Source organism: Alnus glutinosa, chromosome 6 (assembly GCF_958979055.1).
Source record: "Alnus glutinosa chromosome 6, dhAlnGlut1.1, whole genome shotgun sequence".
In the NCBI taxonomy this organism is placed as follows: Eukaryota; Viridiplantae; Streptophyta; class Magnoliopsida; order Fagales; family Betulaceae; genus Alnus; species Alnus glutinosa.
In genome coordinates, this window is record NC_084891.1 from 26240512 (window position 1) to 26268472 (window position 27961).

General features: G+C 38.8%; 3 protein-coding genes and 1 long non-coding RNA gene across 4 annotated transcripts; 2 read left to right on the forward strand and 2 right to left on the reverse strand.

Annotated features, from left to right (window-relative positions):
• Positions 1 to 6686: 6686 nt before the first annotated feature.
• On the forward strand, positions 6687 to 8983 carry LOC133871359 (pentatricopeptide repeat-containing protein At1g09900). The gene has a single exon (XM_062308799.1). The coding sequence runs from the start codon at positions 6964 to 6966 to the stop codon at positions 8815 to 8817; it is 1854 nt and encodes a 617-aa protein (XP_062164783.1). The 5' UTR covers positions 6687 to 6963; the 3' UTR covers positions 8818 to 8983.
• On the forward strand, positions 6724 to 12506 carry LOC133871360 (uncharacterized). The gene is made up of 2 exons (XR_009900848.1): positions 6724 to 6782; positions 12301 to 12506. It is a non-coding gene; the product is annotated as an uncharacterized LOC133871360 (long non-coding RNA).
• Positions 12507 to 16588: 4082 nt separating this feature from the next.
• On the reverse strand, positions 16589 to 21067 carry LOC133871791 (oligopeptide transporter 2-like). The gene is made up of 6 exons (XM_062309208.1): positions 20579 to 21067; positions 20039 to 20136; positions 19109 to 19672; positions 18601 to 18856; positions 18248 to 18430; positions 16589 to 17206 (listed from the first exon to the last, which is right to left on the reverse strand). The coding sequence occupies exons 1-6, from the start codon at positions 21065 to 21067 to the stop codon at positions 16589 to 16591; spliced, it is 2208 nt and encodes a 735-aa protein (XP_062165192.1).
• Positions 21068 to 22689: 1622 nt separating this feature from the next.
• Positions 22690 to 27880, reverse strand: LOC133871034 (oligopeptide transporter 4-like). The gene is made up of 6 exons (XM_062308376.1): positions 27340 to 27880; positions 26677 to 26774; positions 25257 to 25838; positions 24357 to 24609; positions 23902 to 24084; positions 22690 to 23471 (listed from the first exon to the last, which is right to left on the reverse strand). The coding sequence occupies exons 1-6, from the start codon at positions 27844 to 27846 to the stop codon at positions 22848 to 22850; spliced, it is 2247 nt and encodes a 748-aa protein (XP_062164360.1). The 5' UTR covers positions 27847 to 27880; the 3' UTR covers positions 22690 to 22847.
• Between the last annotated feature and the right edge of the window lie 81 nt (positions 27881 to 27961).

A 27961-nucleotide genomic window follows, 5' to 3' on the forward strand; every position in this document is an offset into this window, starting at 1 on the left:
CATTTTGGTCTTGGTAATTAAAATTATCATTTGATTTTGAATATGTTATTATTAATTTTTTTTACTATCATGCAAAAAAATGTATACTTCAATCATGGGAAAAGAAGTGTGTGCAATATTTCTTTTCAAAATTACACTTGCTAGGCATTAAAAAGTTGTTTTTGTTCTTTTGGGTTAAAAAAATTGTCAAGTTAGTGAGTGAGCCTAGAGGTAAACAAACGGTTATAACCGGTAGTTATTAGCTAAAACCGCTAACCGCCTAGGTGGTTATTGCATTTTACCAACCGCAACTGCTAACCGCCTAGACAGAGGCGGTTATTTTTATAACTGCTGGTTAGCGGTTATTGAGTAGATAACCGGCGATTGTATAACTGCTTTTTAATTTGGGTTTTGGACCGATTTTGGCTCGATTTTTGGGCATGTTTTTGTCACTTTTAGGTCAATCTTAATGCAGGTTTTAAATCCAAAATGAGAAAGAAAAAAATACCAAATACAAATCTAAAACATAACAACAATACATTCATCAATAGATTCTTGAATGATCATGGTTATATAAGAGCACTTCCAACAGACTCCCTATATTGGTTCACTTCCCTAAATATAGGGAAAATTTCACAAAAACCACCCCACAACAGATACCCCAAATTTTCATTTTCTTTTTGGGTAGCACTGTAGCTTCCCAATTGAATTTTTTATTGAAAAAAATCAATCTCTTTGACTCTATCTCTCTCTGCTTGATCCAATTAATCTGGTCTCTCTCTCTCTCTCTCTCCCATTGCTACTGGTGCTGCTGTGGCGGAGACGGTTGCGGTGGAGACTGAGCCGGTGATGCCTCCCCTACCTGCTCTCTCTCCATTGCAGTGGGAGACGACGCCGTATTGTGGTTCTACACCCCCGGATCATGATCGGTCTTTGACGCCATCGACGACGAATCCACATCCATTGGTTCAATCCACGATTCGAGCCCTACCTTCGAGATCGAAGCTAGAATTTCCACAAAATCACATTCATAATTTTCTCAAAATCGCATTCCTATAATTTCCGAAAGAGATTTATGAGTTAGTTTTGAGAGAGAGGACAAAGAATATGAGAGATGAAGGTGATGGGTTTTGAGAGAGAGAGAGGACGGAGAAGATGAGAGGAAAAAAGAAAAAAATAATGAATAACAAAAAAAAAAGGAGGAAAGAGAAAAAAATAATAAAATAAAAGTAAAAAATAATATTTAATTGATATAGGGAAAATTAAGGGAATCTATTGTGCGGTGTTTTTTTATAGGGAAGCAAAAAATAGTTTTATTCCCTAAATATAGGAAAAATGTTTGGAAATCTGCTGGGAGTGTTTTAAGTGAATAAATAATATACTTCTATCATCCAGTAAACATATAACATTATATACCAGTAGCCACAGTACATATCACACATTTTAAAATCAACCCAAAATTTCTATAAAAAAACTAACACCCACTTGGTTGGAACTCAAATACACAAAAAAATGAAACCATAAAACTGAAAACTCCCAATCAGTCCTCCACAACCGAAACCCTAAAACAAACAATTTAAAATCACATAAACCAAAATCACACAAACCCTAAAAAAGCCGAGACAAACGCAGCAATGGAAAGCGAATCGAAAATGCTAACAGAACTATGAAAAAAGACAAACGCGGAAAACGAGAGAGAAGGGTGGAGATGAGCTGAGCGGAGAGGAACGACGCTGGAGAGTGGAGACTTTAGAGGAGAGGCTAGAGGCCAAGAGGGACGAGCGGCGGCAATGTGAGGAAATAAAGTATAAAATGAAACCCTAAAGGCTAAAAAATGTTTATAAACATCTTGTTTTAATGTTTTTTGTCCAAAACGACGCCCTTCTCCCAGGTTTTTAAGTTTATTATTATTATTATTATTATTATTATTATTATTATTATTATTATTATTATTATATAGCAGTTAGCGGTTATTAACCACTTTTCCCAAACCCTATAACCGCTAACTGCCTATAACAACTTTTGAAAGCAGTTATGCAGTTATACGGTTAACAGTTATAAGCGGTTGACGATTTTAAAGCGATTATAATTGCTCTGTTTGTACACCCCTAAGTGAGCCTTTGTTTTTGTAAGAAGGAGCAACTCTGAAAGTAAAAATTCACATGACTTACTGGCCTAAATTTAAACACCAAGTTATTCCGTACATTCATTGCCATTTGCCGCAAATATAATCCTATTACTTCTCTCAAACTAGACGATGGAACTTTTTTGAATACCAAAAGTGAAATTGGTTTTGAATTTTCATTGTCATTAGCAATCTTTTTCACTTATTTTGATCCCAATTTCGATGATGAGATTGGTGGTTTGATGACTCCCTATTTTTCCTCACGATGACAATTTTAGTATTTGTGGTATCCCTCGTAATAATGAGATCACCCAAGCCATATCTTGGCTCAGCTTGAATAAGGCCTTGGACTTGATGCCTTCATGGGGCTTTTATATAAGACCTACCAGGCTATTATAAATTCCAATGTCATAAATTTGGTTCAAGCCTTTTTTCAGAAAATGGCTTAGATCATTTTCAACAGCTTTCAAACCATTTTTCTTAAATATAAAGAACAAAATCACTTTTTGCTTTCCTCTAACAAAAATCCCACAACAGCTTTCCATTACTTTTCCATATAACATTAAAATATTGTTTTTTTACTTTTTATTTTTTTTATTCTTTATTCTCTCTCTCGTTGTCTTCGTCAAGCAAGCCCTCCATCCCTGCTGTGCCCAATTTATTGACCAATTCATGTACAAACAAACATAAGAAAATCGAAAAGCATAGCAATAGAATGAATATCAAACCCGCAGTTTTTTTGGATTTTGGTTTCTTCTAGGTACTGGGTTTTTCTTTTTCTCAACAAATTTCCTTATTTTCCATCTGATTTCCCCAAATTCCTTCTGATTCATTCCCTTGATATTCCAATTGGAAAGCAATCTTGCAAAGTTCAGTTGGAGAGTGGAGATTGGACGTTTTAAAGATTACCCATTTGATTATTTGCTGAAAAGATTCATTCTTTGGAATTGCTTTGATGGTTGATCCTATATTGCAAACTTTGTCCAGTTCATGCGGGAATCTGGTGTGGAGGGTGGCCTAAAAAAAGGACTCGAGCTTGGAGAAGGCGGAGCAGTCGGCGAGCTCCGTTCAGGGACGGCACTGGGTGAGGCCATGGCCCATGGAGGGCAAGCTCCCTCCAGAACTGCAAGATGCAGACCCATCATCGTCTCCCTCAGCCAATTCAGCCCCCTCCATCGGCCTCACCCAACCCTCCCTCCTCGCCGACGGTTTTGGAGGGCATGGGTCATCGCGGTGGAGGAAGAACGTGAGAGAGAGGGGTAGAATTTTAGAGTTTGATATTCAGAGTTGAGAACGAGATGGGAGATGAGAGAGACGTTGAAGGAAGAGAGAGAGAATGAATTTTGGGAAGAAAACAAAATGTGTTGGGAAATGAACAATGCTTCCCTCATTTCCCAAGGGAATATAAAATTCTAGAGGAGCTGTTGTATAAGGGTTTTTGTGACTTTTTTGAAATTTTTCTTAAAATTTTGGAAACGGACCCCTTTAAGAAAGCTACTTGGAATGCTCTTATTTGTCAAAAAGTTCAATCATACCCACGTAGCCCTCATCCCCAAATTTGACCGTCCATCGAAAGTCACCCATTTTAGGTTGATTAGTCTTGTTAACTTTACTTACAAAATCATCTCAAAAACCATGGCCAATCACTTTAACCCCATTCTCCATAAAATTGTCTCTCCCAATCAATTTGCCTTCATCAAAGGTAGGTCCATCCATGATAATTCCATCACTCCCATTAAATATTCCATGATAAGCTTATGGCCCTTAAGCCTGACATGGAAAAAGCCTTTGACAACTTGGAATGGGGCTTTATCTCCAAAGTCATATTGGCCTTTAGGCTACAGTTAGTTTTGGGTTCAGCTCATCGAGCAATGTATTGCCCATTGTTTCTTTCTCCATCTTGCTAGATGGCTCTCCCTTTTGGCAAAATCTTCATTTTTCATGGCTTTAGGCAAGGGGATCCCCTATCCCCGCTCCTCTTCATTCTTCGAATTGAGGTGTCATCCATGCTTATTTCCATAGAGGGATTATCGGCAGCCTCTATGGCATCAAAATTTATAGGCAAAGCCCCATGTGTCCCATCTCCTCTTTGTGGTTGACCTTATGGTCTTTGCAAGGGGAAATGCTCTTGAAGCCAACACACTCAATTGTCTCAACAAATACTCTACCTAGGTAGGTCGTAAGGTCAACCTCTCAAATTCCTCAATTTTTCTCAACAAAAATTGTACACCTACTACTGTTTCCTCCATCCAAGCTATCCTTAACCTCCGCCAAATCCCTCGTAAAGCCAAACATCTTGCCCTTCTCAATTCTCATGTTATTCCACATAAACAATAGCAGTACCTTCGAGGAGCTCAAGTTTAAAATTCTTAAAAGGATTTTAGGTTGGAAAGCCAAACTGCCTTCCTAAGCAGCCCACACCACCCTTATCAAAACAGTAGCCAATGTCATCCCAAGCTACTTTACGTCTCTTTTCCTAAGAGATGAGTCTAACATCTGCTTATTGCATATCTCATCTCCTCTTCTTAAAGATGTTGGAACTCCCCCTTCTACACAACATTTTTAATTCAACCTTTGTCCAACATTCACCTGTCCATAACTTCACCACTGATAAATGGACATGGATACCCTCCCCTCTCAAAAAAATTTATGTTAAGTCAGTCCAACTCCCTGTCCCACCCTTCTCCCCACCCACGGTGGATTGAAAAGGTTTGTGGAATCTTAAAATCCAGCACAGGTTTAAGCATTTCCTTTGAAAAATCACCTAGAACATTCTCCCTGTGAAAACCAATATTTTAAAATTCAATCCCTTGCATTGACCCATATTTGCTCTCTTGCCCATTTATGGCAAGGGCTTTCGAAATCTTTGTAACACATCTTCTTTGCTTTCCCTTTAGCTAGGTCAATTTGGAGGCACACTAACTGGCCCCTTAATTCTTCAACTTTATGCTCCTAGCCAATTTAAAGTTGGACAAAAGCCTTGCTTAGTACCATTCCCTGCTCGGCATCCCTTTTAAATATGTTGGTAACAATTATTATGAACCATTCCAATTGACATGCTATTTTATTTTGAAAAAATAATACCATAGAGATCCATGCAGTTTTATTTTATCAAATTAGTCTTTTAGATTTAAATTGATCGAATCACTCATTAAGTTATGCTCAATTATAAAGTCGCTTTATTTGTACATTTGCCGTTAGGGTTTTTAACAAAAAAATGTGATACATAGCCGTAGGCATAAGACAATGTTGGACCCAATAAAATAGCTATATGTGTACAAGTGCACCATATAAGGAGTGGTGGGGTGGATCACCACTCTACCACTCTATAGAGGGTGTGGGTTAGTCATCCCATCCACTAAAGCCCACTAGCGACGTGCGCTGTTGGAATGACCCACACCCTCCACCAGCTAGCATGGATGGCATGAATAGACCCACCCACGCCCTTCATGGTCCACGAAGGTGGGAGTGGGATCACCCCATCAATTGCTGCATGAGTTGTAACTCACCCATTCATGATGCTAATAGGTGTAGGTTCTCCACCAATAAAGAAGGAGGGTGGAGTCGTGCCCCTGCCTCCTCCACCCGTTGGCAAAAAGGTATGGGTCGTGACCCACCCATGCATGCTGCTAGTGGGCATAGGTATGTTGCGACCCATGCCCTCTGCCAGTGAATGAATGGGGCAATGGGGCAATCCCAACCCCTTCAATGGTTACTGGGGTGACCCACCTATGCACGTCGTTAATGGGCATGGGTGGGTTCTGTATGAGGGTGGGGGGCACATCCACTACCTTTATTGGTGGAAGAGTCTCTATGTTCCTTCTCTCTCTTTTTGAGCAATTTTATTGGGTCAGACGCGATCTTATGCCTACGTGTCATAGTTTTGGTTAGAAACCTAACAAGTATACATAAGTAGCAATTTAATAATGGAGCATACATTATAGAGTGATTTGATTAATTTTAAACCTTAAGGATTGATTTTATAAAATATTAAACCTTAATGACCTTTACAATATTGTTCTCAAAATAAAATAACATGTCAATTGAAACTGTTCATAATATTTTGGCGTTTAATTAACATGAATGTAATCGATAAACGATTAAATATTTTAGTGACGTCATGTGGAAAGTACCAATTTCACATTTTCTCCAAAATTATTATTTGTGACCAAAAATAACTTTTCCTATAAGTCCCAACAGATAGATCAATTTCAATTATTACAGCTTTGACATTGATATGGCTTTTAGAGAAATGTTACACATACTTTCAAGTAATCAAGTGCATTATTTGATGTGACAATGAAAATTATCATTAGATTTTGAATAGATTACTATTGAATTTTGGATTAAATGATAATTTTTATTGTCACTTTAATCGGAAAGTGTGCACTTAAATGTGTGGGAGTGAGAGTGTGTGCTGCATTTATCTTTATCAAATATCCAAGTTAAAAAAAAAAAAAAAAAAAAATCTAAAGAGAAGGGCCTTCATCTTGGGCTTCCCCCAATTTGGGCCTTCAAAAAATTCTCAGCGGGCTTCGGTCATCTCACAAGCCACAAGTCCCAGTTCACCCCCCCACAATATACACCCCCGCGCATCCTGCAGAAACCAGAAAACGACACAAACCGGATAAGCAACCCGCCGGCACTGCACTCCCTCATCCTCATAAACACTCTCTCAGTAAGAGCTCTCTCTCTCTCTCTCTCCCAAAGCCCATTTGAACGGCTATTAGGACTTTTTTCTATCCTCAAAACCCTCAACCGGGGAAAATAAGTTCTTAATGCCTGTTTTAGTTTATATATCTCTTTGAAGCATGCTTTTTGGTTGTTTGTCTTTGGTTCTATACAAGTAGGTTAAAATTATGGATTTCATGGTGCCCACAAAGCAAACCCCTGAAGGGTTTTGCTCATTTTCAGATTTTCATAGGGAGGGCGCTAGAAGTGTTACTAGTTTTGGAGGTAGGGTTAGGGGTAGTTTTGGTTCCAGCTTTAGTTCAGCGAGAGTCCATATGGGCTGCAAAGCTCACGTTTTTGTCCTCTCTGCTGATGGTATTCATGGTAAAAAACCTGAGGGGCCCCGGAAACAAAGGAAGATTCGTGTGTTTGCTGTTTCCAACGTCGAGAATTTTGGTTCAAATGGTAGATTGCAACATGGTGAACAAATCCCACATGGGCATTTGAATGGCACAGAGTCCTCATCGACCACCTCGCACAGTTTTGAGGAATTTGAGGGTAATAATCATCTAAGAAAGTTGGTTAGAAATGGGGAATTAGAAGAAGGGTTTAAGTTTCTCCAGGACATGGTTTATCGGGGTGATATACCGGATATTATCGCTTGCACTAGTCTGATCCGTGGGTTCTGTAAGATGGGTAAAACTAGGAAGGCAACTCGGGTTATGGACATTCTGGAGGAGTCTGGAGCTGTTCCTGATGTTATAACTTACAATGTTTTGATTAGTGGGTATTGCAAGTCTGGGGAGATTGACAATGCCTTACGGGTCCTGGACAGAATGAGCATTGCTCCAGATGTTGTTACATATAATACGATTTTGCGAACTTTGTGTGATAGTGGGAAACTGAAGCAAGCAATGGAAGTTCTCGATTGGCAGTTGCAAAGGGAGTGTTATCCAGATGTGATTACGTATACTATATTGATTGAGGCAACTTGCAAGGAAAGTGGGGTTGGGCAAGCAATGAAACTCCTAGATGAGATGAGGAATAAAGGATGCAAACCTGATGTGGTTACTTACAATGTTCTTATCAATGGAATTTGTAAGGAAGGGAGGTTGGATGAGGCAATCAAGTTTTTGAATAACATGCCATCATATGGTTGCCAACCCAATGTAATTACCCATAATATTATCTTGCGGAGCATGTGTAGCACTGGGAGGTGGATGGATGCTGAAAGACTCCTAGCTGAGATGCTTCGCAAAGGGTGTTCTCCTAGTGTCGTTACTTTCAATATTTTGATAAATTTCTTGTGCCGAAAGGGTTTACTCGGTCGAGCAATTGACATTTTGGAGAAGATGCCTAAGCATGGTTGTACTCCAAATTCCTTGAGTTATAACCCATTGCTTCATGGGTTTTGCCAAGAAAAGAAGATGGATAGAGCAATTGAGTATCTGGATGTAATGGTGTCTAGGGGCTGTTACCCTGATATTGTGACCTACAATACGTTGCTCACAGCATTATGCAAAGATGGGAAGGTTGATGTTGCAGTCGAGATACTTAATCAGCTAAGTAGCAAGGGTTGCTCTCCTGTTTTAATCACATATAATACAGTGATTGATGGACTTTCAAAAGTTGGGCAAACAGCACGAGCTATAGAACTTTTGGATGAGATGCGAGGAAAGGGTCTTAAACCTGATGTAATTACCTACTCTTCACTTGTAGGAGGGCTTAGTAGAGAAGGAAAGATTGATGAAGCAATCAAGTTTTTTCATGACTTGGAAAGATTGGGTGTCAGGCCCAATGCTATTACCTACAACTCTATCATGTGGGGACTCAGTAAGGCTCAGCAAACCAGTCGTGCGATTGATTTCTTGGCTTATATGGTGTCCAGAGGATGTAAACCTACTGAAGCTTCATACACCATTCTTATTGAAGGCATAGCTAACGAAGGTTTGGCTAAGGAGGCTTTGGAGCTACTGAATCAGTTGTGCTCCAGAGGAGTTGTGAAGAAAAGTTCAGCAGAACAGGTGGTAGTCAGAATGTAGTCTGTAATGCGTTTCATCTTTTGCTCTTGGATGTCTGGTCACTGGTAACTTATGCCCTTGGATTTTGTTAGCCTCTTAATGACTGCTTAAGACTCTGAAGTCCATTGGTTTGTAATTTTTTTTGTTGGGAGGAGCAAAATCCAAAATCAATTTTGTTAGATAGTCATGTGATCTTGCCTTCACTCTATTTGCTCTTTGGGTTATACTTTCTACCTCTCACGAACATTTATATAAGTGTTCTCTGTTTTTCCGCCTGAGTTATGCATACTTCTGAAAGTTGCATCACCCCCTTAGTTGCTATTCATGCAGTAATAATCTCTTATACCGCAAGAATTTATAACGATGTTTTTTTATTAAAATATATCATTGGTTCCAACAGTATTGCGATTTTATTTATTTGAGGAATCTTGTAGATTTTCCATTAACTTTTCATAGAGAAGAGTATTTGATTGGTTTACCTCAAGATACTCTGAATTGAAGGTTATTTATATCCATGACATTAAATGACTTGTTTATTAGGATGATTGTTGCTCAAACATGTTGTAGCCACTCCTTGTATTGTGATTTATTTAATTAGGAATATCTTGGTTATGTTCCCTTCTCTTGTTAAAAGCTTTGTTTAATTAGTTTTGCCTGAAATTGTTGCTCAAACATGTTGTAGCCACTCCTTGTATTGTGATTTATTTAATTAGGAATATCTTGGTTATGTTCCCTTCTCTTGTTAAAAGCTTTGTTTAATTAGTTTTGCCTGAAGATAGAATGTATCAAGTAATATTTGTATTTATGATATTCAGTGATCTGATACATTGAGGGACCCTAGCTTTTGTTGCATATTATTGCACTTTCTTTTTTGGTCGTAAAAATCATCCATGTGGGTACATAGTGCTTTATAAAGCAAAATACCAACTTATAGAGGACCTTGCATTCTTTGTTATGCAGATTTGAATAATTTTGCTTGCCTAATGAGTGTAAATGAACAAGAAATATGAAGCAATCAGTTTTTCTCAGAATCCATTATTTGTTAAACGATCATGGTGATGATATCCTATATTATAAGAAATATCCATCTAAAGCTCAATTCTGATTAAGTGTCTATTTTTAGCTTTTGTAGTTTCAAATTAGAGACGATTTTGTTTGCTAGCGGTGTTAATTTTCATCCATGCTTGGTAGAGTTTATTAGTGTGACACCTGAGAAAGTTAGTCTCACATTAGAAAGATAAATTGTCCATATGGAGTAGGTGAATTGTAAAGAAGTTCATGGGTGTTAAGCCTCACATTGGTTCCTTATTAGATGATTTTAAGGAGCTCAAATTGCAATTTGACTAGTCCTTTTAGAGTAAGAGCGAATATGTGGCTAGCACTTTTCTTGTGTCGTTATGTTAGAGTAACCTAGTAGCACCATGTGGTACGGAAGCACTGCATGACGTGGGCCCTGACAATGACGTCAAAGATTTGAGTGGAGGAGATTGTAACACCTAAAAAGTTAGTCACACATTAAGAAGATGAATTGCCCACATGGAGTGAGTAGATTATAAAGAAGTTCATGGGTGTTAAGTCCCACATTAGTTCCTTACTTGGTGAGATTGAACTTTATAAGTGATTCTATGGAGCTCCAATTGCAACTTGACTAATCAATTTTTAGTGATAGTGCAAATACAGCCAACACTTTTTCTGGGTCGTTATAAATGGTATCCGAGCAACCTAGTAACACCATGTGGTGCTGAAGTGTTGCATGACGTGGGCTTTGACGAGGATGTCAGAGATTTGAGTGGTAAAGATTGTGACACCTTAGAAAGTTAGTCCCACTTTGAGAAGATAGATTGCTCATATTGAATGAGTGGATTATAAAGATGCTTATGAGTTCTAAATCTCATGTTTATTTTTTACTAGGTGAGACTGAGCTTTATAAGTGATTTTATGGGGCTTCAATTACAACTTCACTAATCATTTTGAAGTGATAACGTAAATGTGGCTAGAGTTTTCCCTGGGATTTGAGCGAAGGAGATTGTATGTGACACATAGAAAGTTAGTTCATGGGCTTTATAAGTAATTATAGAGAGCTCAAATTACAACTTGACTAGTTGTTTTGGAGTGATAACGCAAATGTAACTAACACTTTCCCTAATTCGTTATAAATGGTATCGGAGTAACCTAATAACACCATGTGGTGTTGAAGCATTGCATCTGCATGACGTGGGCTTTGACAATGACGTCAGAGATTTGAGTGGGAGAGATTGTGACACCCCCAGAAAGTTACTCCCACATTGAGAAGATGAATTGCCTACATATAGTGGATGAATTATAAAAGAGTTTATGAATGCTAAGTTCCACATTGGTTCCTTCCTAGGTAAGATTGAGTTTTATAAGTGATTCTAGGGAGCCCTAATTGCAACTTGACAAGTCCTTTTGGAGCTTTATAGATGTGGCTAGCGTGTTTCCTGGGATTTGAGCGGGGATGATTGTGACACCACATAAAGTTAGTTTATAAGCTTTATAAGTGATTTTTAGGGAACTCCAATTGCAATTTGATTAGTCATTTTGGAGTGATAGCGCAAATGGAGCTAACGCTTTCCCTAAGTTGTTATAAATGATATCAGAGTAACCTAGTAATACTATGTGGTAGTGACACTACATGTTGTGGGTTTTGACAAGAACGTTAGGGATTTGAGTGGGGGAGATTGTGATACCTCAAAAAGTTAATTTCACATTGAAAAAATGAATTGCTCACACAGAGTAAGTGGATTATAAATGAGCTAATGGGTGCTAAGTTCTACATTGGTTCCTTATTAGGTGATGCTGAGCTTTATAAGTGATTCTAGGGTAGCTCCAATTGCAATTAGACTAGTCTTTCTGGAGTGATATCGCAGATGTCACTAACGCTTTTCCCGGGTCATTATAATTTATATTTATTGAAGTTTGGTATAGCTTAATAACATGTAGTTAAGCTTTCAAAACATGGTAATATTCACAAAATGAGTTCTTGGGCTATTGCAAATGATGTACAATAGAGGCGTGTGAAATTAGCTACAAAAGCAACATTGCCCAACTCCACACGTCCTTATTACCCAGTACTAATGAAGTTCTACGTTGAAATTTAAGTCACATTAGCAACGTGGGTTATTTGTCTTTATTTCCACTGAACTTCTAATGTTAATGTTGACATCATTTGTTTAAGATGAACTCATTCTAGTTACGCACGCTAACATGTGAGTTGTGCTCTTGTCAGCATTACACCGGATTGGTTCCTTTTGACTTGGGCTTTTATATTCACCCTGTCTCCGCCATTTTATGTAAATATTGCCAAAGCACATACATTATCCTGTGTTCATATTTGTTTCTTTGTGTTTTGTTTTGTTTATGGCGTGCTAATTCTAACACAACTACTGCTACTTTAGAGTTTAAACTCGGTAGTGGCATGGTTTCTCCGCATGCTTGTTTTTTGGTAGGTTCTTGGTGTGCTTATTGTCGAGTTCTTTGTTACAGATCACAGAGTAGGTAAATTATTGCTGGTCGGCATTGTTAATTGAGGGAGAATCAAAGTGCATGCTGTCGCGTTGATTTCACAGTGAATGTTTAAGATTTACATTTTTGCCTCCTTTACCCTGCTCCTCCTGGTAGAATGATTTACAGCAGTGCTCTACATCAACTTGTATTATCTTATAAAAAGAGAAAACAAAAAGTTCACCCTTGTTTTTTGAGTGCATTTAGCCGTTCTTCTCTTTGACTCATCATTCGAGAGCTTGGGTGTGATATGGGTGCATAGCTTGGTTATTTGCATTGGGACCGGGATTTATTACAATCGAAGACACCCATTATTACTCTTGCTCCTCCTCCTTTAGGTAGGAGGTTGTGAGAAGGGGCTTCTCGCCAGAGCAAGAATTCACCGTCCGAACAACTTGTTCGGGTGGGGGAGCTCTTATACGGGCAGGGGTTCTCTCTCATAGCCCACCTACAATTTCTCTGCCTCTATTTTTTGGGCATGGAATTATAGAGGATCAAAATCCAATCATTTGTGCTGTTTGCTTTAACCTGGCTAATGGCAATAACAAAAAAGAAAGACGTCTTTAAATCTAATTCATGCTTTGACCCGTCAACCCAAAATGCTGCTAAAACGTATATACCCGAGAGCGCAAGGAAGAGGCGAAAGTGTGCTCCCTGGTCCTCGCCAAAGGATGAGCCATCGTACGTGAGACGGTTAGGCCTATGAGCGTTCTCAACCACATAGCTTGACTCAAGAATCCACGCCACGTGTGAACTCTAGAGGATGATGATGATGCATGGCACGGATATTCTCTTTATAAACTTCCAATTCCTCGGCCACCGGCTCAACATGCACCACCAAACAAATACTCCTCTTTCATGATCAAACCCAGATTATCCCCCACACGTACGCCACAACCCACAACCAAGGCAAACAAACTAATAGGAAAGAACTCTTAAATCAATTTTTTTCTTTTAGGAATAAGTGCAAGAACCGTAATTTTCACTCACGCAGTAAGTGTAAAATGTGATCACTCCAAAACTGTAATAAAAAAAAATTGGAATTAGCATTTAAATCCTGTTCTCTATAATTAATTAACAATATCGATAGTATATATATATATATATTTTCATCCATTTATTTGGATAGCAATAGCTACACATTTGTCCTGTGCCCAGTTGGTTTGTTCCGGAAGATGTAGACTGCTAGCTGTCCAATTGGTGCAAAGGTAGCCATACTCATGCTCGCGGAGATTCTCTTGTCAAACCAAAATAAACCCAAAACGATAAATCATTGCCTTCACTCACTTCCTTTTTGTGTTTCACTGTCCTCCTTTTCTTAAAAATGGAGAGACATTATTCCATTTGATCTTATATATATGTACCATCTTCTCTACCACACGCTATAAATCCTTAACAAAAGAAAAAGGAAGAGACAGGAAAAAGCCCCACAACCCTGCATGAACGATAATTCATTTCATCTGAATTTCCAAGCTTGAAAGTTTCTTTTCGAAAAGCTAGCTATCCCAGTCATGGAGAAAAATAAATGTCCAAGAAGCACGGATAAAGAAGGGTTGCTTTCATGCTGGGGGTGTCTCAAGTTGAAGCTTCCATGGACTCAACAAAGAGTAAGAAGAGGTGTGGGTAAAGTTGGTGGCGGATTTAGGTATGACCCTTTAAGTTATGCTCAGAACTTTGATGAAGGCTGGGATGATGGTGATGAGGACCTCTCCCAACGTGGGTTCTCCGCTAGATATGCTGCACCTTCTTCAAAATCCCTGGGAGATAAGTAACAATTTTCGTTGATAGCTGGTTAATATATAGGGGGATTATGGACCTTTTATACTTGGGGAGTTAAAGGGGTTTGTTCTTCCCCTTGTGGTACTATATATGCTAATTTCTGTGAAGAGAATGAAAAGGCAATGCAGACATGCGTGTTTGTGTTATTTGGTGGTGTCCTTTTGGTTTTCATTGATCTTTCTTTGATCAATGAGTAATATCATGTACTATTCATGGATCTTCCTTTGATATGTTACAAAAGGATTTGGCACTGAGATCCTTTGTTTTTTTGGGTTTGCATGTGCTTAATAGTTCTCACAAAGTCCTGGTTGTGAGATCAATTTTCTTTGGGATTTTTGTGGCATAAAGTTGAGCAGTTGTGTTCATTTTCTTCCTGTGCACGCGTGCTGGTAATGGTAATACTACAGCTTAATGTGAGCCCTCTGGTATGAAGGGACGTTTTACCAATATACTACTTCAACTAGTTTTGTACCTGCGCAATGCGTGAGATTATTGTTGATGAGCCTTTCTAATATAGCGTCTTTGGATAGATATTTCCAGCAATTTGCTGTCGAGAATATGGATTCTCTCCATTTCAATTGAAATGAAGAGGAGCTGGTCCCTTATAAAATAAGGGGTAAAATTGTCATTTTAATTTTTTAGACAATTTTGCTTATTGTTATACAAGGGACCGGCTCTTCTCCATTTCAACTGAAATGGAAATGATCTGTTGGTATCGTTCGATTGCTAGTAATTCGGACAGTAAATATAAGTAAGTTTTTATGAGACCTATTTGTTCGAATATATCTTGAGCAGTCTACCCAATTGTTGAAGAAGTATGTGGACTCCATAGAAAATCATAATTGTTGCCCGACTTGCTGTAATTCCGACATCAAATTATTGGGATCCAGATCCGGCATCTTCACTTTGCTAAGGAGGAAGTTGAATTGAATGACCCACTTCATTAAATGCCCAAAGAGAAAATTTCATACTCGGGACTTTTCTATTATATTTTTAATTTCTTCTCTGTACCAAGAGGCCAAACGAAGCTCTGATATATGTAGAAAATGAGAATAAAGTAACTGACCTTTAATAAAGCCTCAAACAGGGCCCCTAAAAGAGATTTTTTATTTTATTTTATTTTTTGTTGTAGGTCCCTAAAAGAGATTCTTAATAGCGAACACAACATGATGAGTCTATTAAATCATAAGAAGAGCCTTTTTTCTCTTCCCTCTTCTCTCTTCTGACCTTCCCTCCGTTTCAAGCTGCTGCCTCCCTCCTTCCGGTTTTGTTTTGGTTCTTCTCTTAGCCCTTTTGGGCTAGAGAGGTTTTTGAGCTAGTCTCCCAGCCACTAGGGCTGTCTGGAGTTTTGTATCCCCCGGACTTGTCCGGTGTTGGATTTTAGTCCTCCTAGTCCGTTTGGACTATGGAGGTTTGGGTAGTTTTTTAGTCTTTTTATTTGTTTCATTCGGTAAGCAGGAAACATCTCAGAGAGGCGTCGGAGGAGGAGATTCCGTCGCTTCGGTGGCTGGCGTAATCTTGGTTGGCTTACAGTTTTTTCCATCCTTTGAAAGCCAGATCTGCGCTGTTCCACAGCCCCCCAGTCGACACGCGCCCCTTTGCTGTGCTCATCGACGTCCTCTGGTTCAGACGCTGCCTTCTACGGCTGGGTAGCTCAGCGGTGACCGGCGCGTGGCTTCCACGCGCCAGGGTGTTCTTCGTATCTTGGGCCGCGCGTGATGGACATGTTTTGTATCTTTGCCGTGCAGGGTGGTGCCCGGGGGTTTTTCTTGCTTTAGGCGGTTGCAAGGGCTGTTCGGTAATACACGCGCCGTCTCCGGTGGTTTTTCCTCCGACGACAGATCCTGCTTTGGGTGTTTTTTGCTTTGGACAGATTGTATTTAACAGCTTGCTTTGGGGTTGATTTAGTCTGGTCATTGCTTTTTAGCACAGTTTTGTGACCGACTCCATAGTGCAAGTAGAGGTTCATATCTCAACGTAGAGGCACATTTCTGTTGGCTAGGCTTAGCTTATTAGTAGCAGCTGTTGATATAATCTGTGATTTGGGTAACTGTTATGGGGCGTTTGTATTATGCTAAGTCCCCGTTATTTGTAATCTGTACTTTCGTTACCCTTGGGGTGTTATTAATGAAATCTTTACACTTTCCCTTAAAAAAAAAAAACATGATGAGTCTATTGTATATACCCTATAGGCTATACCAGTTTCCACTATGTATTTTATAGTTGCAGTTTCTGTTAATTATTTATTTTTATTTATCTAGCAAGGATTCCAATTTATATAGACGATATGGAGAGAACGATTGAAAAAAGAAAAAGAACAAGAAAAAGAAAAAAGAGACATCATAATTTGTTTACTGATCTTCAATTAATCACAACCATGCAAAGAGCCTTAATCAATGTGGTACTTAATCAAAGAAACCTTAATATTTACAGACCCTTTTGACAATGGTGTTACGAAACCAAACTGCAGAGGTACCTTGTAGAAGGAGAATTAAGACCCAGGGCAGCCATCAGCAAGTATTCCTTTGGCAGTAGGACACGTAGCCAGATCACAGCTTTCACCACTATCAACACCCCACCAGGATATGCCGATGCCCCACATGGTAAGCGAGAAATACAGAAGCACCCCCATGAAAGCCAACCCAGCATCCATGGCTGCCGAGAGAACATAATTATACCGTTGCCACCAACTCTTTCTGTATTTAAAAATGAAGTAATTGAATATAGTTCCAACCACAATCCAGCAATTGAAATTCACACTTGTAGCAGGTGGCATTGCTGCTGTAGATCCGAGAAGTACTGGAAGGTTAATCAGTGAGATCCATTCCTGGCTGGGGAAAGCTTTCTGGAGCAGCCATACCATGAGAGGTCCCAAGGCACCTATTAGGAAGAACCAGTTGAGTGCCGAATAGTTGCCAAGGGAGCCAAAAATTCGTTTTGGCCCAACCAAACCCCAGATGACAGATGCATCAAAGAAGACACGGTCACCAGGACATTCCCAGGGACTGTTGGGAGGTAGTAATTCATCCTGGCATATGTTCTCAACGGTGTTCAGCAGCCACCATGCCACTGCAAGATTGATTGTTCCCGCTATTATGGTCCCTACGAACTTTTGTGGAACACAGCAAAAAGGAAATTATATAGCAATTAAGGCGTTAGATAACGTTTGAAATTCAATTGAGTTTCCTGTTATTATTTTGACATGTGTGACAAAGAATCGAGGGGTCTTGCTTCCTAATTCAATACGTGTTAAAATATTAATTAAATGATTAAAGTTACATCTTTCAATTAATATAAAATTTTAAAATAAGTGGTGATTTAACAATAAACACTAGAATGACATTATCAATCTATGAAATTCATATGTATACGAGAATAAGAGATAATGGTTCTTAGGCGAGATTTGCAAAGATATCCGATCCAAGCAATTGACCGGAAGAGGACCCCATAGTACTTAGAGAAGTGATATGCAGTGGACGGAAAACTATTCCCTTGCAGGCCCTTTATCATAAAAAAAGCAAATATAATCAAAAAGTGTCATTTGATGTGAAAAGTGTCATTTGATATCACATCAAAGGACACTTTTTGATTATATTTATTTATTTTATTAAAAAGGGCTGGTTGGGGGATGGTTTTCCGTCCCCCAAATATCATTTCCCTAGTACTTAAGAACTCATTTGTCTCCTGCTCCTTACTGATGCGGGACAAACTCCATTTTTTTCTATGCAATACCAAAGGATTTGAGAATGAGAGAAATGATACTATTGGAGTTGAATAGGAGACAATGATTCTTAGGTGGAATCCACAAAGATACTCCATCTAACCAATTGCCGACTGGAATGGAATCCCATGATGCTTAAGAACTCATTCATCTCTCGCTCCTTGGCCGTGGTAGGACACGCTCCATTTTTTCTACACAATACCAAGGGAATTGAGAAGGGAAGAAATGACACCATGGAGTCGGATAAGAGAAAATGGTTCTCAGGCGGGACCCACAAAAATACCTAATCCAAAAAATTGCTGACGTGACTGGACACTGCATATATATGCCAATTTATGTGATTAAAGATATGTCTCCCAATGGAGCACGTTTTGTATTGCTCTTTTAATTATTTCCTTTCAAGTAAAATGCGTGTTCCAGAGTATTTACCTGAGCAATGAACATTGATCTCGGTGGAATCTTCATGTAATGGCCTAACTTGAAATCACTCAGAAAGGAAACTGCCTGTGCCATGCTTATATACCCATAGGTCTTGAAGCAGACATTGGCTATTGGTCTACCTGGCAATATGACACCCATGATGTATTCCGTGATGATGTTTAGTCCTGGTGACTGACAGTGGAAGAGCAATCTAGTTATATAACTGATAAAGACATTTTTTTTTAATCAAAAAAAAAAAAGAAGCTGATATCAAGTAAGTGCAACTTCTGCTCGGCTTGCAATCATCCAGAAGAACGAGCTGTTTGATAAAAAGGGGATGGCTGTTCGGACTGACTCGCTACCTGATTTGTTGTGGCTGTTATGATGCTGATTGGAAGAGTGAAAGTTAATGCAAGTCCGGCCGCAAAGATGAGTCCCCACCATGGCATTTGGACCTGATCGATCATGAAAATGCATAATGCTAGAGATAGTATGAAGGACAACGCAAGCATCACATAGAACCACCAGTTGGGTATGTCCTTGTAATTCCTCATTAGTCTTGTGTGAATATCTTCCCTCCCAGTACCATATGAAGCTCGGAATTGTTCGTATATGTCCCTGATAAAACACCCATTTCAGCCTGTGCTTCCAATAGAACTATGATGCCGAGGAATATTGTATCAATAATATTCAATAATGAAGATAAGGTTCGAATTCAGAACTTTTGTTACGATACTATGTTAAATCACTACTTATCTCGATAAGTGGTGGTTTAATATGGTATCAAACCTAGATATTCTGAATTCAGACCATGACTCTATGGTTTATCAAATATAATAAGAGAACTAAATTCCAGAGCTAATTAGTTACCTCCCGTTAAACAGTGCCACATGAGTGAGGGTAGATATGATGGCGGCAAAACCAATACCATATGTGAGAGCAAAAAATGAACTCAGGTGAATGTGTCCCTGCTTTTCATATGCTGGAATGTCCAGCTGGAAGTTGTCGTTCACAATGGCAGAAACATTGTACTTCTGTCCTTGGGCAGTGAATAAATGTGAGGAGAAGATTGGAAAATTCTTGGCATCGTACAGATTTACTCCCCAGTAGGATATTGGAATTAGCACATACAAGATTAGGAAATAGCCAGCAGCAACATTGACAATGGCAAAGAAGGGGCTGATGAGAGGGCTGCCAAGGTATGAGGCAATGACTGACCAGTCGAGGGAAAAAGACCCAAGACCGAGCCCATCCATGCCCGATCCAATCTGCTGGGCTGTCACGGACTTTGGGAATGCCCAGCAGACCCATGAAATGGTTGACAAAGTGGTAAAAAAGTAGCCCGGCATTAGGTACCAGGAGAAGCTGCATATCAGTGCAATCAGGAAGAACTTCCCTCGTGACATGCGGCGGTCGTCTTTCTCATGTAGAGCCCTGTATAAAGTTAGTCAAAGAAACAGGGCAGTTGATTATCAGTCCTCATCTTCGTCGTCTTTGTTAAATTAATGCATCAAGCTAAGGCAACATTATAGCTTGATAGCTTTGTGCCAAAATAACCAATTATCTCAAAAGTAAACTTTAAAAGCGAGGCAGAGTAAAGTTAGGATTTAAATCTACAATTATTGCTATGATTATTTCAAAAGCTTAAACTATGATTATTCTTATTGTTATAAAATTGACATTTCACAATGGAATGGCTCAATATTACTAAAAGCTTAAACTTAACTATGATTACTAAAAGAACGTCATCCATTTCCATCTTTTTAATTCAACGACACCGTTTTTCATTATCAAATTTACCTGAACAACGAGACCTGAACCAGACTACTCGGCCACCACATGTGCGCAGGATCCACCACGTACTTCCTCAGTATCCCAGCCCACCCATATCCCAATACCTGCACGTACCCAATCCACCAAATGCAAAAGATTTAAGGCCGTAAATCGTAAATTTAATAATATGATATTTTTAGATTAAAATGATCATGTATTAAAATATTAATTAAATGATTAAATTTGTCATTTTTTTTTTATTAAGTGATAATTTAAGTGTTAATCATATCTTCCTAATTCAAATTAATGTTATGCCTCACTTATTGGATAAATAGTGATTTAAAATTATAGACTAAAGATTACTGTTGTAAATTTGTAATAGCATAAATTACTAATTATTAGAAAAACAAGTACTTAACCATATATATGTTAAATCATATAAAAAATTAACACTGTAAAATTATTTTGTACTTTTAAATATGAGCATAAGCAGATAAAAATTGATAATCACCTAGCCATTAATTGCTATGCCACGCGCGTTCATCACCATATATAATCATACCTCACCTGTGTAGTAATAACAAGGATCCAACTAGCGGAGAAGGAGATTTTTCGACGATAAAAGGCCTTGATAATATCCACGATGCCGATCGCATATGCTGCTCCGCTCCCAAACGCAGAACCTGCATTGGCGAAGATGGAGATGAGGACGTGCTCCTTTATGTTGAAGGGTCCCGGGTTCAACGAGAACTGTCTGTCCCCGAACCCGGGGATCCGAAACGTCGTCGTGGGAAGCGCGCTGGCCATTAAGCGCCCGATAGGGAGGGACCCGACCTGGACCGAGATCATGGAGATGACGAGCGGCTCGGTCCGGTACTGGAAGAAGGTGTTGAGGAAGGAGAGGAGCGCGCACGAGATTAGGCCCAGGAACCAAGTCCGGAAGGTCCAAACGGGGAGGCTTGGGTCGTCGTAGTTGGACACCGTGAGACGTACCTCCTCGATGGGCGACTCGTCGTCGCTGCTTTTGGCGGTGGGTTTGGTTTCGAGGGCGGCCATGGCTAGTGCGCGCCTAGTGAGAGAGGTTTTTCTGTCCGAGTTGATAAAGTGAAGAGAATGGGAATTAAGGTACGTGGAGAGAAAATGAGTCTGACTTGTGAGCGGAATTGGTGCGGGATCTGTTACTCGTGGCTGTTACTCTTGTGGGTTTTACCGTTTACGTGTCAAGTTAGTTTTATCGATCTCCTCGTTATCTTGACGTTAATGTGAATATGCGATACTGCCAATTTAGTATTTTACTCTTTTTTAACAAAGGCTCCTTAACTGGATTGACGATGCTACTAATAGAATAAATTTTTGTCAGATTTATTTACGTAAACGAAATTCTCGCTTAGAAAGATTAATGCGCGATCTACGACAGTCAATTATTCTCACATTTTTCCGGTATTCGAGCGTGTGATTAGTTGTAATCTTGCTGTGAAATTAATTAGGGAAAAGTACTTTTTAGTTGTAATCTTGCTGTGAAATTTTTCAAAAAAGGAAAAAAGAAAAAATCTTGCTGTGAAATAGCTAGATTAGGATCTCGATCTATAATTTTAAAACCGTTTTTTCTATCAACGTAAAAATTGTTATCTATTAAAGATATAATATGCAGTAGCAGCAGACCCAGACTTAACAATTTGGAGGGGCCAAGTTGAAAACAAAAAATTTAGGGGGCCAAAACTTCAAAAAAAAAAAAATGTTATTTATTAGGGGTTAAATTTTAATTATTTATTTATTTTTGTTGGGGAAAAATCTTGGGGCTCGGGAGGTCCAGGGCCCCGTGGCCCCTTAATAGATCCGCTCTTGATGACATGTTACCCGAAGCAACACAAAAAAAAAAAAAAATTTTTTCAAAAGTTTTTTTCTTTATTTTTAAAGAGACGCTTTTTCTTCATTAAACTAAAAGATAATTTTTCGTTTAAAATTTTTCTACGACATAACCTACAAGAACATGATAAAAATATGATCCATCCTTTTCAACTTGTTTCTGCGTCCACTATTAAATGTGAGCATAACTAGCAAATCCGTTAAACAAAAAAACCTCCTTAATTATTATAAATTCATTATCATATCATCGCATATCTTCTTATTATATAGACACAAATCAATTTAATAAATTGAGTTGAATGTATTTTTTTCAACTCAATTTGAAATAAAATTTTGTCCATTAATTATACAACTGGCACGTAGGAATAAAACAAATTAATCGAATAGATGAACTAGTTGTGGATCTGAAATTATATATGCTACTATAGTTTTACCCTATGGACCAAATATCCCACACACAAAACAAGCATGAAAGCAAAATGTATATTGACCCTTGTTATCGTAGGACGTAGATTGTGCAATACTGCGAATTAAGTTGAGAGCAAAAAATACTATCTGGCAAGGGATCGGACGGTGGGCTAGAAGGAAAAAAATGATTTTTTTTTTTTTTAAAAAATAAAAATAAAATTATAATGGTGTTTGGTAAATCTTCTAACACTCATTATCCTTGCACAGATGGATAGGGTCATGCAGGTTTATGCAGTCACCAAGACTGAGGTTGCCGAAATGGTCTTGCATATATATAATTTTACAATTGGCACGACAATAAAAACGAATCGAACAGATGAACTAGTTTTATCCTGTGGACCAAATTAATATCCCACACATAAATCAAGCATGATTCATGAAAGCAAAATGTACACCAATCAGAAGTAGAGTTTTATAGAGGCCTACTATAAATTAAGAACCTCAATTATTAACAATACAACAAGCATGCACCTTCTGTTTCTTAGATTGATTTAATTGAGACTTAGAATATTGGGCAGCCGTCGACTGATATACCCTTGGAAGTGGGGCAAGATGCGAGTTCACAGTGGTCAAGGTCAATGTCAGGGTTAGAACCCCACCAGTGCAAGTTTCTGTTCTCCATGCCCAGAGAGAAGTAAAGCAGAACAGCCATGAACGCGACTCCAGCATCCAAAGCTGCCGACAGGATATAATTATACCTCTGCCACCATTTCTTTCGATACCTGAAGATGAAAAAGTTGAAGACTGTTCCGACCAAAATCCAGGAAGTATAGTTTAACGTTGTTGCTGGTGGCATATAGCCTGTTGCTCCCAGGAGCACCGGTAGGTTAATGAGGGGAATCCAAGATTGATTTGGGAATGCCTTGTGTAGCAGCCATACTGCAAATGGTCCCAATAATCCCCCAAGAAAAAACCAGTTAAGGGCTGAGTAGTTTCCGAGAGTGCCAAATATGCGGCGAGGTCCAACCAAACCCCAGATAACAGACGCATCGAAGAAGACATGGGAGTTGGGACATGTCCAGGGACTGTTTGGAGAAATATTTGGTTGGCATATGTTGTCGACAGTGTTCAAAAGCCACCATGCCACGCTAAGATTGATTGTTCCAGCTATGATGGTTCCAAGGAACTAGAATGCAAATGCATGTGACGAAGCAATCATCAGAAAGTAGGAAGTTACAACAGTCTTTTCAGTTTCATTCAAATAAGAATGATTTCTGTTTATAAATGTTAATTTAAGTAACATGAACCAAGTCATATGTAAGATTCTCATAAGAGTGGGTACTACAAAATTCTTTATAAATTGAGGTAGCACCTCAAGCATTTCTCTTCTTAGAATGTTCGCCAAATCGCGTGAAATTAGAATAGGAAGAAATGATTTCTTTAGCTAAAGTTTGCTAAGCCGGATATGAATGCCGCTAGAATGTTTCATAGAAATGATTTCTTAGATTTACTAAAATTCAGATAAACTACTTGCAGCCGCTAGAATTTCCACTCCTAAATATTTTATAAAGATATCAAAGAATTATTCTAGTATAAAGCTAGAATAGTGAACATACCTGTACTAGGAACATTGATCTTGGAGGGATCTTCATGTAGTGCCCTAGTTTGAAATCATTAAGAAATGAGATTGCCTGACTCATGCTCATATACCCATATGTCTTGAAGCAGACATTGGCTATTGGTTTTCCAGGCAATATTGTTCCCATTATGTACTCCGTGATGACATTTAGCCCTGGGGTCTGTACGTACATGAAGTGAACAATTAGTGGATGATGATTCTTGGACGATGACATGCATTGGCTATCAACCCTTTAATCCAAATTCACCATTAAATCTTAATGGAGGAAGTGAAATTTCCAAAATATTCTGTCCAAATTCAAGGTATTTTTGTAATTTTATAAACATCTTAGGGATATTTTGGAGATTTTACTCATCAACGGTTTGATTTAACGGTAAATTTTGACAGAAAGGTTGGTTAGTGAAGTTTTTCCATTTATATATTGAAGATTGCCTGATTTGTCGTAGCAGTTATGATGCTGATGGGAAGGGTGAAGATGAAGGCGAGAGCAGCTGCGAAGAGAAGTCCCCACCAAGGCATCTGGACCTCCTTTTTCAGGAAGATACAGAGTACAAGGGAGACTGCGAGAGTCACAAGTAGAAGCAAATGAAACCACCATGAAGGTATGTCCTTGTAGTTCTTCATTAGTCTTGTATGAACATCCTCCTTCCCTTTTGAAGAAGCTCGATATCGATCATAAATCTCCCTGTACCAATTACCATTATACTTCAATGTCAAACACAATTCATAGACAATCTTGTATACAGCAGAGATCATCGGTTAACAGCTTAAGGAACAACAAAATATTTCTTCGAAAACCTTCACAATTTAGGCAACAAAACATCATAGAGAAATGCTATATCCTTCGCATCATCATAGTGGGATGGGCCGTAGAGGTGGATAGAATATTCGATTACCACTTACCGACAACCTATCGACTTCCTGCGGCTGGCAGTCAGAATAAAAAAATTGTTTCGATGTGGGTGCGGTAGCTAGAATTTTTTATTTCGTCGGTTAACCAAATCGACTTTGACCCTCAATTTTTTGCGTCGCTTATTTATCTCAAAAACATGTCCAATAAACACGTATTTAGCCCAAAAAACAATCATTTTGACTAAAAAAAAAAACCCAATTTTCCTCCAAAAAAAGAGGTTTGGCCCAATATAAAAAGCCATGACCAGCCGACTTAACTTATCGACATTTAACTGATTTCATTGAGCTGAGGACGTTTGACTTTGACATTATATATGTTAAATCATCACTTAGCTCACAAATTTAAACTAATAAAAAAAAGTCAATTTAACTATTTAATCAATATTTTAACGAGTCAACAAATTATCAAGAAAACATTACCTTCCATAGAACAGAGCCACGTGAGAAACTGTGGATGCAATAGTTGCAAAGCCAAAGCCATAGGCAAGAGCAAGGAATATGCTCAAATGGATCTTCCCTTGCTGATCATACTGTGCACGATCTAACTCAAACTTGTCATTGACGATCAATGAGATATTGTATTTCTGACCTTGAGCAGAGAACAAGTCCGCCGAATAAATGGGAAAAGTTTTAGCATTGTACAAGTTCAACCCCCAGTAGGAAATGGGAACTACAACGTAGACTATCAATGCATACCCTACGAAGACGTTAGCAATTGCAAAGAAGGGACATGTTAGAGGACTGAATAGGAAGGAAGCCACTGTTGTCCAATCCAAGGTCAAGGCCCCAATCCCAAGTCCCTTCAAACCCGACCCGATTTGGTGGGCAGTGACTGACTTGGGAAAGGCCCAGCAGACCCACGAAATGCTTTGTAGGGTTTGAAATAGGTACCCGGGGAACAATTCCCAGCAAAAGCTACAAGCCAAGGCGATCACAAAGAATTTCACTCGTGATAACTGGGGCTTCTTTCCATACTCTTTCTTTTCTTTTTCATGCAATGCCCTACAATGTCAATGAATGTCAAATTAGTTTATCTAAACCTTGTATATATAATTACGTGAGAATTATTATGATAATAAATCTTAATAATCATCCGTTTACAAGGAAAGAGGAAGAGGCAAGTGACATATATAGAGTTAAGAGAACATGCAAGAAGAAAAAGTTAGTTAAAAAATAGAAATAGGATTATATCGATCAGTTGGCAGGTGGACTTTGCACCTGAGAAAGTCTATATGACTATTTGTATATTACATGTAATACGGTTTCACTCGATCCAAATTCTTATATGAAAACATGAAATTCAAACTTATGAGAATGACATAATTGCACTTGCCCGAAAAGGAGAATCACATTGTATATACCCCACAAAGACATGGGCACATGCCTTAAGTGATTCCATGATATTGGAATCATAATAATGGGGCCCCATGTGGCACTGTCTAACGGTAGTCGAGGGATAACTAAAGTTTGGATAATGCATTCATTGACCATTGCTCATTAAAATCTAAAAATAAAGCCTATTGAGAGGATTTGGTCACTTGTTTGACCCATTTTCAACCCTATATAATTATTTTAGTACTGTTTTAGTTCGATTTGGGTCTATTGTTGAGGAGTCTATCCATTTTTTGTTTATAAGATCGTTCACTTATTTTTCCTTTTGAATCAGAATTAGGAAGGATCTTCTACTATAACCCTTTTCTTTATTCAATTAAAAAAAAGACTAAAAATTTGTGCTATCACATTAGTTTGCAAGGTTATTGGAATTTTTTTTTTTTTTTTAAAAAAAAAATTGGAATAAAATTAGTTACATGCACGTGTGTCCATAATTTTAAAAGCATACCGAAAGAGAGAGATTTGAACAAGAGTGCTGGGCCACCACATATGAGCCGGCTCGACCACATACTTCCTCAAGAGCCCAGCCCAGCCGTATCCCAAGACCTACACACCAACACCACCACCATACGCGCGTGTTAACATGAACGCAATCCTCAGATTTGCGATTTTAAAATATGTAAAAATTACGGTCTTATAACTTGTGATTGAAAACATAATTTTTTAACATGTAGTTTAATGTTTGATAAAATTACTGATTAATTTTAAAAAACACGTGTTTTTAAAAACAAACCATTTTATTTACGATTTGAAAATACATTAAATTTAAAAAAAATATACAATTTTTTATAATTTAGTTTAAAATTGAAAAAATTGCAGTGCCAAAGTGCTCTAACGTAGTTGAAACTACAACACTTGGGCGTTTGGGCTTGGTTTAAGCTGGATTTAGTCCATGGGAATCAGAGAGGAAGTATACAAAAGATTCAGTGCATATTTCAGTTTTGTTCGAAAGAGGATCGCAAGAAATGTCATATTAATCAGTTATGTTATTGATGATACTCTACGCGGGATTTCATTTCCAACTCTTCCCTTCGGATTTGGCAACCAAAACAGAGCAAAAGTGAGAAAGAATATTCAAGTTATAAAGGAAGGCCAGGGAAGAAAATAAGACCTGGGTAGTGATGATAAGAAGCCAAGCAGAGGAGAAAGAGATCCTCCTGTGATAAAAAGCCTTTATGATGTCAAAGATATTGACAGCATAAGCAGAACCATTCCCAAAAGCGCTTCCAGCGTTAGCAAATATAGAGATGAGGACGTGTTCCTTCATGTTGAAGGGGCCAGGGTTGAGCGAGAAGTGGCGGGGCCCGAAGCCGGGGATCCGAAACTTGGTCGTGGGGAGAAAAGAGGCCATGAGGCGTCCGATGGGGAGGGTGGCCACCTGGACGGTGATCTGGGTGACGATGAGGGGCTCTCTGCGGTAGGAGAAGAACTGGTTGAGGAAGGAGAGGAGGGCGCAGGAGAGCAAGCCCAGGGACCACATTCGGAATGTCCATACCGGGAGTGACGTGTCGTCGGTGGTGGGTACCGTCAGCCGGACTTGCTCTATTGGTGACTGCTCCTCTTCGTCTACGTCTGTCACTTCCTTGCTTCGTGCTGCCTCTGTTTCCAAAGTTTCCATGTTGCGTGTGTACTCAGTGCGGGTGAGAGAGAGAGATATGACTGCTATGTATATGCAATATGCATGCGAGGTCGTTGATTTTACTATAATATCCTGGGTTTTCTTTTTGGTTTAC

Bases quoted from the DNA above. Each gene is read 5' to 3' on its own strand.
- LOC133871359 (XM_062308799.1), top strand. From the start codon at position 6,964: ATGGATTTCATGGTGCCCACAAAGCAAACCCCTGAAGGGTTTTGCTCA.
- LOC133871791 (XM_062309208.1), bottom strand. From the start codon at position 21,067: ATGGCCGCCCTCGAAACCAAACCCACCGCCAAAAGCAGCGACGACGAG. The intron at 18,857-19,108 runs GTAACTAATTAG...GTGTTTTATCAG, and splicing joins GTGGCACTGTTTAACGGGAG to GGACATATACGAACAATTCC. The intron at 18,431-18,600 runs GTAGCGAGTCAG...TTCCACTGTCAG, and splicing joins TAACAGCCACAACAAATCAG to TCACCAGGACTAAACATCAT.
- LOC133871034 (XM_062308376.1), bottom strand. From the start codon at position 27,846: ATGGAAACTTTGGAAACAGAGGCAGCACGAAGCAAGGAAGTGACAGAC. The intron at 25,839-26,676 runs GTATGCTTTTAA...TTGACATTGTAG, and splicing joins GTTCAAATCTCTCTCTTTCG to GGCATTGCATGAAAAAGAAA. The intron at 24,610-25,256 runs GTAATGTTTTCT...TAATTGGTACAG, and splicing joins GTGGCTCTGTTCTATGGAAG to GGAGATTTATGATCGATATC.